Consider the following 15646-nt stretch of genomic DNA (forward strand, 5'->3'; position numbering starts at 1 on the left):
CTGGAGGAAACGGGCTGTAGCCACTTCTTGCTCTCACTTTAAAAGGAAACTCCTGGCAGCAGCAGCAGGGTGCTTCTCCCGATGGACACTTCCCTCCTTTGCTGGATGGCAGAAGCCAGCTCCCAGTGGATGGGATGTGTGCTGAGTCCTGGTGGGTGCCAAGCCTTGGTGGCCAGGCTGGTCTCTCCATGGAGCTTCATCCCTTTGGATGGTTTACATGGGAGGAATGTTCCAAATCCTGTCCCAAATCCTTTGGGACTGACTTCCCAAAGGGCTTTCGGGGTCCAGCCTGAACGAGGGGTCTATCTGCTTGCAGGAGGCAAGTGTGAAGCAGTCTGTGGTGGATCCCCCTATCCGAGGGAGTGGATTTAGGAAATCCAGACATTCCTGTTGAAAATCAACATTCCTGTTGGAAATCCCCTCTGCCTGAGCTGACTTTCCCTGGCTGCAGGAGGTGGGGATGCACCAGGGTCAGTCTCAGCTCATGGTCCCCATGCCTGCAGCAGTGCTGGCAGGATGGGGCTGAGCTGGCCATCCTGCTCTCCTGCATCCCGCACCTTTGCCATAATCTGCATGGCGCTGGGATGTGGGATGCTGCCATGGCATCCTGGGAAGCTGGAACCACTGCAGGGACATCTCACCCTAGGGGTACCAAGGTTGGATAGCTCATGGGGGCTGTTTGCCTCCTCCTTCGGCTTCCCCTGTGCCTGTCTCAGTGCTACCCTGGCTCCAAGGGTTGGTCCCTCTCTGGATCCTTTGCAACCACAGGTTTCACATTCCCAACTCCATGTTCATTCTTAAGGGGTTTTCTGGGCATATTCCTACCACTCATCCCAGTAAGTCCTGCTTGCTGGAGCAGCTGATTCCCAGCTCCTTAGGAAGATGGCAAAGCCCTGGTGGGGTCTGGCAGAGCTGCCCATGATCCCACGCACTGCAGTGTCAGCCCATTGGGCTGTTCCACATCCCAGCAGAAGCAGGAAGCATTTCCATGGACCATCTCTCACTTCCCAGCCACCTCTGGACCTCATCCTGCTGCCAGTTCATCCCCAGCCACTGGGATGCTCCTGCAGCCTTTGCAGCTGGATGCAGGGATAAAGGGAGAACAAGAGGCATCCCTCAACCAATGCAGTGAACAAGGTGCTCTGCAAACAAACCTGCCTCCACATGCAGGAGCTGACTTGGCCGTGCAGCTTGTAGCAGCGAGTCCAGCCTGTGGGGACTGTTCCTGTAAGCTTTCCTTACAGGAATTCAGGCGCACAAGGGAAGAGCAGCAGCTTCTTGGCAATGTAAAGTAAACAAAGCTGCAGCCAGCGTGAGAAGCTGAGGATGCTGCCAGCTTCCTGGGTCTGCCTGTGCCGGGCTGGGGATGCGGGAAGCACTCATTGAGGGGGTAAAACTGTTGCATCTCTCATACAGTGTGGTTGTGGTGTGTGAGATCTTGAGAAACTGGGGCCTTTCTGCTTGCTGGCTGTGCCTGGGGATGCCTTGTCCTTGCTGGAGGCTGTGGCTGGGATGCTGTGGGCATTGTCCCTGCTCTGCTTGCTGCTTTTCACTGTTGCAAGCCTCATCTCTCAATCTGGAGGTGTCTCATCCCCCAGTGGCCCTAATAACCTCTCTTGGCTTTGTCCTGTCAGTACCGCACTTGGATCCGCCACAGCTATGGCAGGAACCCATTCAAGGACCAGGAGGAGCTGCAGAGCTTGCTGGCCCAGCAGGAGGAGAGGCAGAAGGAGCAGCAGCTGGGGAGCAGGGATTGCTCCTGGCTCCACTCACCAGCTCCCACCTACCCGCTCCCCTACCATGCAGGTGGCACCAGCAGAAGCAGATGGATGAACAGATAAGCAGCCGGCTGCTCCGAGGCAGATGTCGGCCCCGGGGCTTGGAAAACCCAGTCTTCCCTTTGCCAAGTGCCTCCGGGGGTTCACGTCTAGGGCAGAAAGCAGCCAGCGCCGACCTCAGCTGTGGATCAAGGGTTGGAGCGGGGGGGGTCAGAACTCACAAACCCTCCTCTTGGCTGCCAGCTCTATGTATACCCCGTGGCAAGGCAGTAAATTAATGACAGTGTCTTGCTCTGTCCCATTCCCTCATTCCCCAGTGGATTGCAGCCCCTTTCCCATCACTCAGAGCAGCAGCAAACCTCATCCCTCTCTCCAGCAGCATGGTACCCAGGCGCTCCTCCGGCAGGGTACGAGGATGACAACGCAGACCTTGGAAAGCAAGGGTGGGATGAGATGGGGAGACGTCATAGAATCATAGAATAGGTCACCTTGTATTGCGCTTTGCAGAGGAGCTGGGAGCTGATGCAGCCCCGGGAGGGATGAGTCCTGGGATATGGATGTGCTGCTGAGCCCTGGTTGTCAGCAGGATGGGGATAAGGGGCTGGAGGCTATTTGGGCTGCTGATGTCCCTCCTGGTCCAGCCCGTCCTTGGTACATGTCTGTCTGGCATCTTTCCCAACCCACCTCCCCAGGGAAGGGGGAAATCCAGCGGTGCTGCAGGCCATCAGTCCCCATCGCCTCCATCCCTGCAGCTGGAGTGGGTTTGGGCTTCCCCTGCTGCCCAATCTGAATGTCCCTGGTTGCAAAAGAAGCCAGTTGCTCGGTTGGACTCAGTCGACTCCAAGCCCAATTTAGCACTGTCCCTCTCCAACAGCCTTTTTGATATTGGAAGACTCTGACTGTGTCCCTTTTTCATCCCAAACTCATCATTTTCCAAGGCACGGGCTTCCTTTGCCAAGGTCCTCATATCTGCCCTACAAGGAGGGTCCCAACCCATCGACACAGCCATTCTACATTTAAACCTTTAACTCTTCTTGGCCTGTTACTATAAATACCTTGCTTGGCTTCTCAAAAATACGAGTTCTGCAATCCATTCTGAGGAAAAAAATAGCATTTAAATTATTTCTAGGAATTCCCTTACTGAAAATTCCTGGGTACTCGAAGTGTGACAGGGCCAGGGGTGACTTGACCGTTTCCTAAGAAAGAGGAGAGTGATTAAATCCATACGGATGGTTGGTCTTGATTTGTGGTGTTCCTAGTGGGAATGGAGGGATGGACTGACATGGCCATGTTGCTGTGTCCTGTTTCCTATTTTGTTGATGAGAACCACTAGCAAAATAAACATTTTGAGGACTCAGTGTTTAGCCATAATATAGGATTCCAGGGAAAAAAGCTACGGAGGCTATTCTCTGTCTTTTTAGGTTGAGAAAAGGGCCCCGTTGGCTGCAGTCCTGCATGGAAGAACACAGTGGATTGTGCCTGCAGCACATGTGGGAAAGCAGAGCAATTAATGCGATCTAGGGCCATAAATGGATAAATGCTGTTGGTGGGGTGGACTGAAGGGAAGTTGAGCAAACTGGGTCAATATGGGATTTAATGCCTCTGTTATCATTTTAGGAAGCAGAAAAATGGAACTTGCACATAGGGGGGAAAAAAAAAGAGAAGAAAGTTGGTTTCTGGTATAAATAGGAAGTCATTGGAGATCTGTGATAAGCAGGGATTAGATTTGCAGTAGGTGTGATAACCTCTATAGAGCGCTGCTGTCCTGTCACCTCAGCCTTCCCATCCCATCACCATCCCGGGACTCAAACACTCCCAAAAGAGCTGCAGCCCCAAAGCAGCTGTTACCCCTGGAAAAACACTCCTGATTTTGGGAATCACAAGGGATGCTCGCCATAAGCTGCAGCATCTCCCAAGCGTGGCATCACAGCAGCACCTATTGCCCAAATAGCACCTCCCAAACCCAATTTCCCCTGAATTTGGGGGGTGTCCCAGGTGAATATATATATATTTCCAGTCTGGCCTGCACCAGTGAGACCTGTGGTGGCTTTAGGACTTTGGGCCCTGGAATAAAAGCCCTGAAGGAGATGAAACCTGATTTCTCTTTCTGATTTCTCTTTGCCAAGAGCACTGCACCCTTCACTGCTCAGCTCTCCCGACAGCCCAGTGCCTCTGCTGTGGGGGAAATCGCTCTGTTCAAGGGTAAAAGAGCTTCCCATGGAACTGCTCACACACAGGGAAGTAGTTTACAAGAAATTCCCAGCTCTGCCGCCTGCCCCAGGGTGTGTTTCGTGTTTGCCTTTGTCATCTCACTCCCTTCCAGCCTGCCGGCACCATGAGTAGGCAAAAACCCCATTGTCAGAGGGCTGTTATTTTATCCTCCTCCCATTGGGACCCCCGTCACTCTAGAGAACTGAGATTTTGCCTTTCCAGCTGCCGATGAAGTTGTGAAGCCAAAATGAAGCCAGAAGTGACGGAATCGCCCTGCTGGCAGCAGGGTGCCTTTTAGTCATTGCGCTCCGGATGGGACAAAGGGATGAAGAGGCTGGATTATACAACTCCCCTTGAAAATATCCTGAATTTTTCAGAACTTTTACAAAATAAACCATTTCTTACTCAGGGTGTCTCTGTCCAGTATAGAACTGGTGTTATGGGGGCAGAGATGCAGCTCCCCCTGCAAAGATGAACTTGTTTATCAGTAAAAAGCCCCCTGAAATAACCCTCCCAACCATGTCTGATTGCAAGAGGTGTTTTTGGCTTCCCCCAAATCTCATGGCAGGGAGGGGTGTGGGGAGCATATGATTAGGATCAGTCGAGTGTTTAAAAACAAGGGTTATTACAGATGTTATTTGTTAGGAATGACAGTAAAAGTTGTGTACCTTAGATCATTCTTTTTATTGTAGCAGCTGTGCAGCTCCATATATTTCCCATTTCTCTCTATTACCCACATGGGAGTAATTATGGTTTTCTTCCAAGAAATGTGTGTGTAATCTGGTAATCCCAAAAAAACCCCCTCTGAGGTCAGGCTGCAGATGATCCTTTATGCTCCACCACAGCCAGCAGCCCCGGCTGGGTACAATGGGGACGGACTAGGGCTGCTGGGCATTGCCAGGGCTCCAATACTGGCTGGGGCAGTAAAGGAGGGACTGATCTAGAGCTAGAGCTGATGTGGGCCCTGAGGCTGACCCAGGAGGGAAATGGGAACTGCTGGGGGATGGACTGATCAGGGACTGCGGAGACTGGTCTGGGACTGGGGATAGACTGATCTGAGACTGGGATAGGCTGATCTGAGTTGGGCAGGAGATGGATCAGTTGGGGACTGGGCAGAGTGGCCTGGGACTGGGGATGGATCGATCTGGGACTGGAGAGGCTGGTCTGGGGCTCGGATGGATTGATCTGGGGCTGAGAAGACTGGTCTGGAAGTGGTCTGAGACTAGGGAGGGAGTGATCTGGGACTAGGGAGACTGCTTGGGAACTGGGGAGGGATAAATCTGGGCATACTGGTCTAGGACTGGAGACAGAATGATCTGAGACTGGGGATGGATCAATCAGGGACTGGGGAGACCCATTGGAAACTGGATAGGGACCAGTCCGGGACAGGGAAGGCTGGTCTGGGTCTGTGGATGGACTGATCTAGGGCTGGGGAGACTGGGCTGGAACTGGTGTGAGACAAGAGGGACTGATCTGAGACTTGCGAGGCTGGTCGGGAAGTTGGGAGGCATCAATCTGGGACTGGGAAGGCTGGTCTGGGACTGGGAAAGGACCAATCTGGGGCTGGGGATGGACTGACCTTAGACTGGGGAGATTGGTCTAGGGCTGAGGAGGGACTGGTCTGGGACTATGGAGACTGGTTGGGAACTGCGGAGGGGCCAGTCTGGGCAGACCGGTCTCAGACTGGGGATGGACTGATCTGAGACTGGGTATGGATCAATCAGGGACTGGGGAGACTGGTCTGGGACTGGGGAAGAACCAATCTGGGACTGGGGAGGCTGGTCTGGGACTGGGGAAGGACCAGTCTGGGACTGGGGATGGACTGATGCGGAACGGGTCTGGACTGGGGAGACTGGTCTGAGACTGGGAGACTGGTCTGGGTCTGGGGAAAGACCAATCTGGGGCTGGGAAGGCTGGTCTGGGACTGAAGGTAGACGGGCCTAGGACTGGAATGGACTGATTTGAGACTGGGAAGAACGGTCTTGCACTGGTCTGGGACTGATCTGAGGCTGGGGAGACTGGTCTGGGACTCGGAAGGGCCAGACTGGGACTGGAGATGGGCTGATGGGGAATGGGTCTGGACTGGGGCGACTGGTCTGGGAGTGGGGAAGGGCCAGTCTGGGACTGGGGATGGACTGATCAGGGGCTGGGGATGCTGCTCTGGGGCTGGGAAGGGGTCACTGTGGGCCTGGGGATGCTGCTCTCGGGCAGGCTGAGCTGAGCCGGGGACGGGCGGGACACGGGGACCCCTCGGAGACCCACCCGGAGGCCCCGCCTCCTTGCAGTGACCACGCCCCCTGTATGGACACGCCCCCCTCTTGACCACGCCCCCCCCCCCGCCCGGGTCTGATTTCCCGGAAAGGCGCGCGCTTCAGAGAAAGCAGCGCCAGCCGCGCGCGCGCCCAGCCGGGCGGCTTCCCATTGGACAGCCGAAGAGGGAAGGCAGCTCCCCATTGGGCCGGGGCTCTTCCGGAGGGCTATATAAAGGGCGGTAGCGCGGGGCAGAAGCGCTGGTGCGGCGGCGCCGCGGAGCGGGGTGAGGAGCCGAGAGCGGCTGCGGGGACACGGGGGTGCGGGAGCGGAGGGGTGCTGCGAGGGCTGGAGCAGCTCTACCCTGGAGCCAGGCTGAGAGAGCTGGGCTGGGGCAGCCTGGAGAAGAGAAGGCTTCTGAAGAGGAGACCTTAGAGCAGCTCCAGTGCCTAAAGGGGCTCCAGGAAACCTGGAGAGGGGCTTGGAACAAGGGCCTGTAGGGACAGGACAAGGGGAATGGCTTTAAGCTGCCAGAGGGGAGATTGAGATGAGCTCTGGGGCAGAAGCTCTTCCCTGTGAGGGTGCTGAGGCGCTGGCACAGACTTTTCCCAGAGAAGCTGTGGCTGCCCCATCCCTGGCAGTGTTCAAGGCCAGGTTGGACACAGGGGCTTGGAGCAACCTGCTCTAGTGGAAGGTGTCCCTGCCCGTGGCAGGGGGTTGGAACTGGATGAGCTTTAAGCTCCCTTTAAACCGAACCATTTGGTGACTCCAGATGGGATGGATCCAGCCCCAGGGACCGCTGAGTGATGGTGCAGTGCTGCCTGTACCAGCCAAGTCTTTTGTCTGATCGTCGTGGTGTGGGGCTGGTGTCCTGCCTGCTGCAGGGCGGGCTCTTTGGCTGTGTTGTGTGTGCTGGTTTGTGTTGCTAGTGCCAGCCTGGAGGGTTTGGTCAGCATTCCATGGATGGGAATGGAGCTCTGGCCTCTGCCAGTGATGGGAACAAGCAGATTTAGGAAGAAACTCCCACTCTAGCAAGTGTTTCTGAGCCTGTTTATCTTGGCATAACTCCAAAGCCTGCAGAGAGGCTGCGTGACTTTATCTATGAGCTGTGGCTTGTGCTTTGGGGTGTCCAGCTTTGGAGGGGCAGTTGGGGTCCAGAGCTATGCCCCAGCATTGTTGTTTGGTGGTGTTAGCTCCCACCACCCCGAAAAACAGGCTGTGCTGTGGATGGCAGCAGGGTCTGTGTGTCCTACTCTGTGGCAGTAGGGCAATGGGGAAGGGACATAAGTTGGTGGCACTGAGCTGGTGTGGACCAAAGCAAGGAGCACCTTGCCATGGAGGTGATGGGGGATGCCAGGAAGGCTGATCCTGGTGCTTTGCTTTCAGTTGGGCAGGAGAAGCTTTCTCATGGCCCCTTCATGAAGTCACCCAGTGGTTTTGGCTCAAAATGACCAGAAGTCCTCCATGAGAGTGGTGTGGCTTCATCCTGGCATCCATCCTCTGTTGGAGAGGGCTGGTTGTGCAGCCCCATCCCTGTCTCCTGCAGATAGTAATAAATGTCTGCCCTGGGGTGACTTGCCCAGTGTCATTTAGCTGACAGCAGAACTGGGTGCTTTAATCCCTTTCCATCTGCTTCCTATGTAACTTATTCCCATTATTGCTGCAGGAGAGCACCAAGTCAGCCTGCTTCTGTGAGCAGAGCTTTGATTGATAGAGCGGGAGGAAGATGTAGCAACTCAGAGGAAATTGCCTTGATTTTTCCTTCATTATGAAAGAAGCAGGAGGATGTTTTAATGTGCAGACATGGGACATGAGCACAACACAATCCCTTGTACCCCAGTTGTGCTGGGATGGTACTGGGGGAGCTAATGGGGCTTGGATCTCTCATTCCATGCAGGATGTGTGACCGCAATGGCGGCCGGCGGCTCCGGCAGTGGCTCATTGAGCAGATCGACAGTGAGCTCTACCCCGGGCTCATCTGGGAGAATGAGGAGAAAACCATGTTCCGCATCCCATGGAAACATGCTGGGAAGCAGGACTACAACCAGGAGGTGGATGCTTCTATTTTCAAGGTAGGACCAGGTGGTTAATGTGTTTTATCAACAGTTCCTGAGCTCTACAGTGCTGTTTTTCCCCATGCTGACAGTGCTGCTGGTGGGAGATGTCCATGCTGTCTATAGGTTTTTCATTTCCAATGCTTGCGAGAGATGCTTCCCCGCACAATTGGTCTCCCAGTCTCTTTTTGGGGGTATTTATTCCTTTTTGCCAAATGTTGGTACCAGGTTTAGGTTTGTTTTCAGCCCTAGTCTGGCTCAAGGAGGAGCTGGATGTGCTTTTAACCTGCTCTAAGCTTCTTACCAGGATACTCTTGATAAAAGGCTGGATTTATGAAAGACTTTGCAGGAGGGAAGGAAGTTTTGGATTTCACTGAAGGGGGGATTTCCAGTTTTGGGGAAAAACTGGAAATTCCATCCTGAACCAAAAAGGTCAGGCTCTTCCCCAGGAATTCCCTTCTTTCTGCCCCCGCTTCCAACTATCTGTACTGGTGAGCAAGTTCATTTTCATGGCAGTGACTATTGGTTAGTGGCTGGTTCAGGAGCACTGAGTTATGAGGATGGCATTGAATTCAGGTATCTGAAAATATAGAAATATCTATTAAAAGGAAGTATGTATATAAAAAGGAAAACATTTTCCAATCTTCCTTCAGTGCTAAAATGTATTCTTACACCAAAAGCATGTTCTGGTTTTACAAAGAAAGCAGCTTTCCTTTATTATCCAGAAGCTGGAAAATGAGGTTTATTTGATTTTTAATTGAGTTGTTATCAGGTCATTAGGATCACCTCTGCTTCAGCAGCGATTCCTCACATCCTCAGCAGCTCCTGACCTGTAGGTGCAGAGGTGAAGCCACCTATGATGATCTTGACTTCTGCTTTCTAAAGCCTGGGTGCTGCAGCCCTTTCTGCACCTGGAAGCATCACTGGGGCAGGTGGTGCTGCTCTTGTCCCCATGCACGCACGTGTCTGCAGTCTAGGAGCTCACATGGAGGGTTATTCTGTGGTTGCTGTTGCTTTGTTTTAGGCCTGGGCTGTTTTCAAAGGCAAGTTCAAAGAAGGTGACAAAGCGGAACCGGCCACATGGAAGACGCGGCTGCGCTGCGCTTTGAACAAGAGCCCTGACTTTGAGGAGGTGACAGATAGGTCCCAGCTTGACATCTCTGAGCCCTACAAGGTCTATAGGATCGTGCCAGAGGAGGAACAGAAGAGTGAGTGCCCTGATAAATGGCTGACCCTTGTTGGTGCTGTGAGCAACCACGGACTCCTGCTGCTGATCTACATCTGAGCAGGGCTTCCTGGCCAGCCTCTGCTCTTGTGCCATGGTGCTTTGCTTGTCCTGCTTTGCACATGTCCCCTGTGTCACTGTGGTGCCAAGGAAGGGAAGAGGAAGGATAGGCTTTTTTGCTACCCCCCTAAACAGCTGCTTAGGAAATAGGGGATAACTGCAGCATCATAGAATAGTTAGGGTTGGAAAGGACCTTAAGATCATCTAGTTCCAAGCCCCCTGCTGTAAGCATCCATCCTGTAAAGATGCTGCAGAGGCAAATCCAAAATCATTCCCCTCCTTGATGAAGGTACTTGAGCCCCAACTTTTTGTCCTTCCAATGCGTGCCCTAGGTGGATGTCAGGGGGCTGCAGTCAATCCCATCTCTTGCCAGCAGTGATTAGCAGTAGTTACACAGAGCAGTTGCTGCTGTGATGCCTGGTGCAGCGCAGGTCACACTAAGTATATCTCATTGTGGTTGGGGGTGTGTGTGCTTTTCTTGTTAAGTGTAAAATACTTGAGACAAGAAGTTGTTGCTCTCAGGAAACCTCCCTTTAGCCTCTCGGTCCCCTCCAGCCATGTTCACACGGGGGGGCCGTGCTGCTGCTATGCAAATGGCACTGCAGGTTCCCACCAGCAGCACGACTGTGCTTGGGGTGGAAAAAGGAGAAGCAGCAGCCCCGGTCTCTGGGGTGCTCAGAAAAAACCCAGCCCTCTCCTCTGCTCTAGCTCTGTCTCTGCTGCTGGCCAGACTTGATTTGCCTTGCTGTTGGTCACCGTGCAATGGGGCAATGGGTTGCAAGCTGGGTTTTGCAAACACAGCTCTGGAGGGGTCTGCTAGCCCCCCCTGAGGTGCTGTTATGTGGGTCTGCTGTCCTGTGGCTCTCAGTTTTGTAACTTTCATGGGGTGAAGGGTTTCGAAAACCCAATGGTGATACAAGCAGTAGCTCTGTGTGTGTGTGTATGTCCTCACTGCATCCTGGTCTCCCTTTCTAGGCAAAGCAGGCGTTGCCAATGGGAGCAGCCTGAATGATGTCACGGAGATGGATTGCAATTCCTCTGCAATTGATGACCTCATTAAAGAGGTAAGCCCTCACCGTGGCTGCAGGGCGACTTGGCTGGACGTGGACTCATGTCCAGTTGCCTGATAGTGTTTGTTGCCTTCCTAAAATCCAATCTGCAAAGCACTGGGGAGCAGCACTGGGTATTGCAGCTCATTCATGTGAGCCAGCACCGGGACATGGTTGCGATGAACAGATCATGCTTTTGATTTGCATCTGAGCAAGTGAGACCTTTGCTGGGGGACGGAGGCTGTTATGCAGCTCTGTTTCTCCTTCTTGGCCATGTTGCATCAGGCTGCTTCTGCTCAGTAGCCCTTGAGGGTGGTGTTTGAGTGAACAGCCTTAGGAAGGCCAAACTTGATCTTTCTAACAAAATTCATTGGCATCCTGTTGGTGTTGCCATTTGGACCCTCTCTAAGCATTGCAAGTGTCTCAGTGTAAGGCAGTGGCTGCCCGAGGCATTGAGCCTGCTCTGATCTCAGTGTCTGCTGTCTCACAGCCTCCCTGTGTAGATGAATACCTGGGGATCATCAAGAGAAGCCCATCACCACCCCAGGAGACCTGCAGAAACCCCCCAATACCTGACTGGTGGGTGCAGCAGCCCAGCCCTGGTAAGCAGCTGATGTCTGGTGTCTGATGGGACTGAGATTTATGGCTAGGGCAGGATGTGTAATGGACAACAGTTGTATTTAATCTTCCTTATTAAGGCTTTAAGTAGTAATTATGAATGCTGTGCTTGGTACCAGGCACTGCACATGATTAAATCCACCTAGGAGTGTTTATTGTTCTGTAGAAGCTGGGAAGCCTGGAGCAGAAAACCAGGGGCTGGTGAGAGGAGAGGAGGAGATTGGGATTTGGGAACTGGGCATGTAGGCTCAGCTCAGCTTTCTCTCTACCCACAGCAATGCCATTGATGAATGGATACTCCAGCTATGAGCAGCATCATTCAGGTAAGGCAGCTCCCCTGCTTGGTTGCAGACTGTGGCCATCAGATGCCTCTCTGGGGCTTGGCCTTGTTGTGTGCAGTGGCAGAAGGTGGCTCTGACTCTGCTCCCTGCCTTGGGGGAGGCTTTGCTTTGAGGGTGCTGCACCCTCCTGAATATGCACAGGCTTTGCATGCAGAGCAGGGTCACATCCTGCCTTGTGTCCTGTGGCCATGGCCCTGGTACGGGGAGTTGCCCTGGGACCAACCATGTCTTTGGCGAGGGGAGATCTGCCTGCAGTAAGGGAAGTGTGGAGCAAAGGCAGGAGGAAGGGGTTTGGTACCAGGAGCTTGGTCAGCACTGCTACCAGGCTGAGTGATGGAGATGTTCTCTAGCAAGGTGATCAGGATTGGAACAGGCTGCCAGGGGCAGTGGTGGAATTGCTATCCCTGGAAGTGTTCATAAACTGTATAGATGAGGCCCTTAGTGCCATGGGTTAGTGGTGGCTTTGGCAGTGCTGGGGTAAAGGTTGAACTTGATGATCTTGAAAGTCTTTTCCAACCCAGTTGATTCCATGATTCTAAGTAGAAGATCTTCATCAAGTGAGATTTGTTCCTGTGAAATTCTGCTGCTCTCACGGGATTTGTGCATTGCAGTGAAGAGCAGGCAGGGTTTGTCTTCCCCTGATGGTCTTGCCTATCCCCATCATTCCCCAGGTTATTCCCAGATGGTGATCAGCTTCTTCTACGGTGGGAGGCTGGTGGGGCACATCACCACGTCGTGCAGCGAGGGCTGCCGGCTCTCGCTCAGCCAGCCCTCCAGCCATGGTGAGAAGCTCTATGCCCCGGATGCCCTGGAGCACGTGCGGTTCCCTTCTGCTGATGCCATCCAGAATGACCGCCAGAAGCAGATCACCAAGAAGCTCTTTGGGCACTTGGAGAGGGGTGTCCTACTGCACAGCAACAAGCAGGGCATCTTCATCAAGAGGCTGTGCCAGGGAAGGGTCTTCTGGAGCGGGAACACCATGGTCTACAAGGACAGGCCCAACAAGCTGGACCGGGATGAAGTGGTGAAGATATTTGATACCAACTCATTCTTCAGAGGTTTGTAGGAGCATTCCCATCTTTATCCACTCAGGAGGGTTGGAAGGGTAGAGCCCTTTGGCCTTGGAGCACTTCGAAGTCATCCCTGCCCATCACTGATGGGTTACCCAAGTGTTCTGGATGAGTAGCTGATGCTACGAGATCTAGGAAGGAATAACCTGGTGTTTTGTGTCACTTGGCAAATGCATCCCGATTGGAGGCTTTGCACAACAAAGCAGCTTCTCTTGAGCCCGCAGCTTTCTTCTATGGCAGGGTGCTTGGTCCCAGAGCTGTGTAGCAAAGGCTGGCAGACAGCTTCCAACTGTTCCTCTCTCCTCGCAGAGCTGCAGCAGTATTACAACAACCAGGGCCGCTTCCCGGACAGCAGAGTCATGCTGTGCTTCGGAGAGGAGTTCCCAGATGCAGTGCCGCTGAGGTGTAAGCTCATCCTTGTCCAGGTATGGAGGGCTGCCCTTTGGAGCTTTGATGCTTGATTTCCCACCTTGTCTGGACCATATTGCCCTTTTTTCCCTTCCAAAAGTAGGGGTCTAGCTTCATCCCCCAGACCCATGGGTCATTTGGGTGCCTGAATTGATCGGGTGGTGTGGCATGAGTATGTGCATATCCACAACCTCCTGAGAGGTGCTTGGGCTGTTGCTTGTCAGACTCCTTGATCTGGGTAGATCTTGTTTGCAAACAAAGCTCCCAAATAGAAAAACCTTTCTTTAGAGTGCTAGGAAATCTGTTCTCTTCCTTCTGTTCCTGCCTTTTGGCACTGGGACCTCTGCCCTCCCATTGGGGAAATGGTAGAATAGAACCCTGGCATGGTTGAGTTAAGGGAAAGCTTCAAGCTGAACAGCCAACAGACATGGTGGACAGCAGTGGGGTTGGGAAACCTTCAGTAGGGTGAAGGAGGAGATGGGATGAGAGGGGCAGTCCCCATGGCTCTTGCCAGATAGTTCTCCCTGGAGAAGCTGGAACAATCCTGGATGTCAAAGCCTTGGGGCAATGACAAGGTTGTTTCTGGAGCCTGCACCCAGTATTGGGTTCCCCTTGGGCCAACAAGGCTGTGGCAGCAGGGACATGGCAGGGGGGCACAGGGAGGGTGCTGCATCTGCCCTTGAGCAAACAGACCCACCAAGTCTGTGAGGTCCTGATTTCACAAGTTCAGAGACTGGTCCTGTGCCTCCTGCACAACTTTCTGCCCTGGTCACCACCTCCTGCTTTGTGTGTCTGCACCAGCACTTTGCATGTGCTGTGTCCTACCTCCCTATAGCTCTGCTGGGAGAGGAGCTCTTGTGACTGCTCCTATTCTAGAGGTACTTGTGCCAAGGTGGCTTGTGGAATTGGACCTGTTGGCCTGGCTGGACCTGGATACCCATGTCTGGTGGCAGAATGGCTCTGCTGTATCTCTCCCACCCCACACCCTACTGCTTGGGCTGGTGCGGGTGGATGGCATCAGTGGGAGATGCCCAGAGAGGTTCCTCTTCATTCAGCGTCTGTCTTGTGGTCTTTGTGACTTCTTCTTGTGCAGGTGGAGCAGCTGTGTGTCAGGCAGGTGGTGGAGGAGGCTGGGAAGACCTGCAGCAGCAGCCCCATGCTCCCCATAGCTGATGAGACGCAGCATGACCAAGTGTACAGGATCTTCCAGGACATCTGTGCGACACACCAGCGGCCGCTCTTCAGAGAAAACCAGCAGATTGCTGTCTGAGCCTCCTTCTTTGCAGTCGTTATGTGGTGATCTAGGCCCAGATTGGTCCTCTTAGTGCCTAAATTCCCCTTCTGGAAAATTGGCTTTTGTCCTTTGCTGTTTCCAGTCCAGAGTCTATAAATACAGCAGTAAAAATTGCTGTGAGACAGTAGGTTGGATGCTCAGCGTCCATCCTGCCAGCATGATCTTCACTGATACAAATGACTTGTACCCAGCAGGGTAGTCCCAGTACTGTTGCCTATAGCTAATGGCAGGGGGAGGAGGGAGTGTCTGGGCCAGGGTTGGCTTTGCTTTGTGTTGTCTTTGTTCATGGCCAGTCAAGCAGATCCAGAAATTAACAGCTATAACGCCCTGCTCCAGTGGTCTGCAGCTCAGGCCTTGCTAAGAATAGCAATTTTATAGGGGATAGCTCTTGGAAAAGTCTTAATATGCTTAAATGTAGGCTTTTTTCCTCCCAAAGACTCGTGCTGATAGAAGCCAGGGTATGCCTTCCAAGGAGAACCTTCTCAAATCCCTCTTTATTTTTGCAATCTGTAATGCCAAAGTATTTTGAAATTTGGAAATGCAGAGATTATATATGTAAATGTTGAATAGAAGAATTTAGGAATCTTAATTTTTCCTAACCAGAGAGTTTATATAAATATTATATATCTTTTATTTTCAAGATCACAGCGTAGTGTGAATGGTTTGGCTTCACCCTCCCAAATGCATGTGTTGGTCTCTCCCAAGCATGACCAGGCAGTGGCACCCATGTGTAAATCCTCATTAACATCCTTTGTGGGTTGACACAAAGCATGTTCATGCAGCTGACACAAACCAGGACTGCACATGTGTGCGTGCTACAAAGCTGCCTATTTATTTTATGCCTGAGGTTTATTGAATTTTTTGTATTTTTTTATCCCCCTGCAATTAAAGTGCTATATTTTGTATTTCTTTTGCAGTGTGGTTCTTGGTTGTGATGAGTGGGAGCTCAAATCTGATCAGGGGAGTCTGGTATCTCTGACTTGCTCCTGCCCTGATCTTCCCTATGGTGGGGTCTGTGTTAAGCTTTTGCTGTCACCTCTGTCTTACTCCATAACTACCTGGCTCCATCTCTGGGGCAGGAGGGAAAGGAGCCGAAACGCTGTGATGCAGTGGAGGGAGGAAAAGGGTGTTGCTTGAAGAGCCTTCATTGCAGGGGTGTGAGGATGGATCCCTGCTCATCTTCCACAGCACTGAGCTGGGTCATGGGGTGGAGACAGTTATTTATGGTTCTTCTCCCGTTATTGCCTGCTTGAGCATTTCCCCATGGTCCTTTCCATCCAGCTTTCTC

The 15646-nt window shown here is 52.7% G+C and overlaps 2 protein-coding genes across 5 annotated transcripts in view; both read left to right on the plus strand.

Annotated features, from left to right (window-relative positions):
- Positions 1-4369, plus strand: part of LOC115600985 (dual specificity protein phosphatase 22-A-like) — a 17899-nt gene extending 13530 nt beyond the window's left edge. Inside the window, exon 8 of the mRNA XM_030470495.1 lies at positions 1635-4369. Within this exon, the coding sequence (XP_030326355.1) occupies positions 1635-1841 (207 nt within the window). The 3' untranslated portion in view covers positions 1842-4369. The remainder of the gene's footprint in view (positions 1-1634) is intronic.
- IRF8 (interferon regulatory factor 8) overlaps positions 1-15263 on the plus strand; it is an 18552-nt gene extending 3289 nt beyond the window's left edge. Inside the window, exons 1-9 of one of the 4 annotated variants that reach the window (XM_030470493.1) lie at positions 6513-6525; positions 8137-8311; positions 9318-9501; positions 10554-10642; positions 11118-11229; positions 11521-11568; positions 12258-12644; positions 12966-13081; positions 14158-15263. In XM_030470493.1, coding sequence (XP_030326353.1) covers positions 8138-8311; positions 9318-9501; positions 10554-10642; positions 11118-11229; positions 11521-11568; positions 12258-12644; positions 12966-13081; positions 14158-14334 — 1287 coding nt within the window. In that variant the 5' untranslated portion in view covers positions 6513-6525; position 8137 and the 3' untranslated portion in view covers positions 14335-15263. Of the gene's footprint in view, positions 1-6512; positions 6526-7792; positions 8312-9317; positions 9502-10553; positions 10643-11117; positions 11230-11429; positions 11569-12257; positions 12645-12965; positions 13943-14157 lie in introns of those variants that run through there. The other 3 variants (XR_003989204.1, XM_030470492.1, XM_030470494.1) reach the window with 3 other exon arrangements.
- The last annotated feature ends 383 nt before the right edge of the window (positions 15264-15646 follow it).

The sequence above is a fragment of the Strigops habroptila genome, chromosome Z (genome assembly GCF_004027225.2).
Source record: "Strigops habroptila isolate Jane chromosome Z, bStrHab1.2.pri, whole genome shotgun sequence".
Taxonomy (NCBI): Eukaryota; Metazoa; Chordata; class Aves; order Psittaciformes; family Psittacidae; genus Strigops; species Strigops habroptila.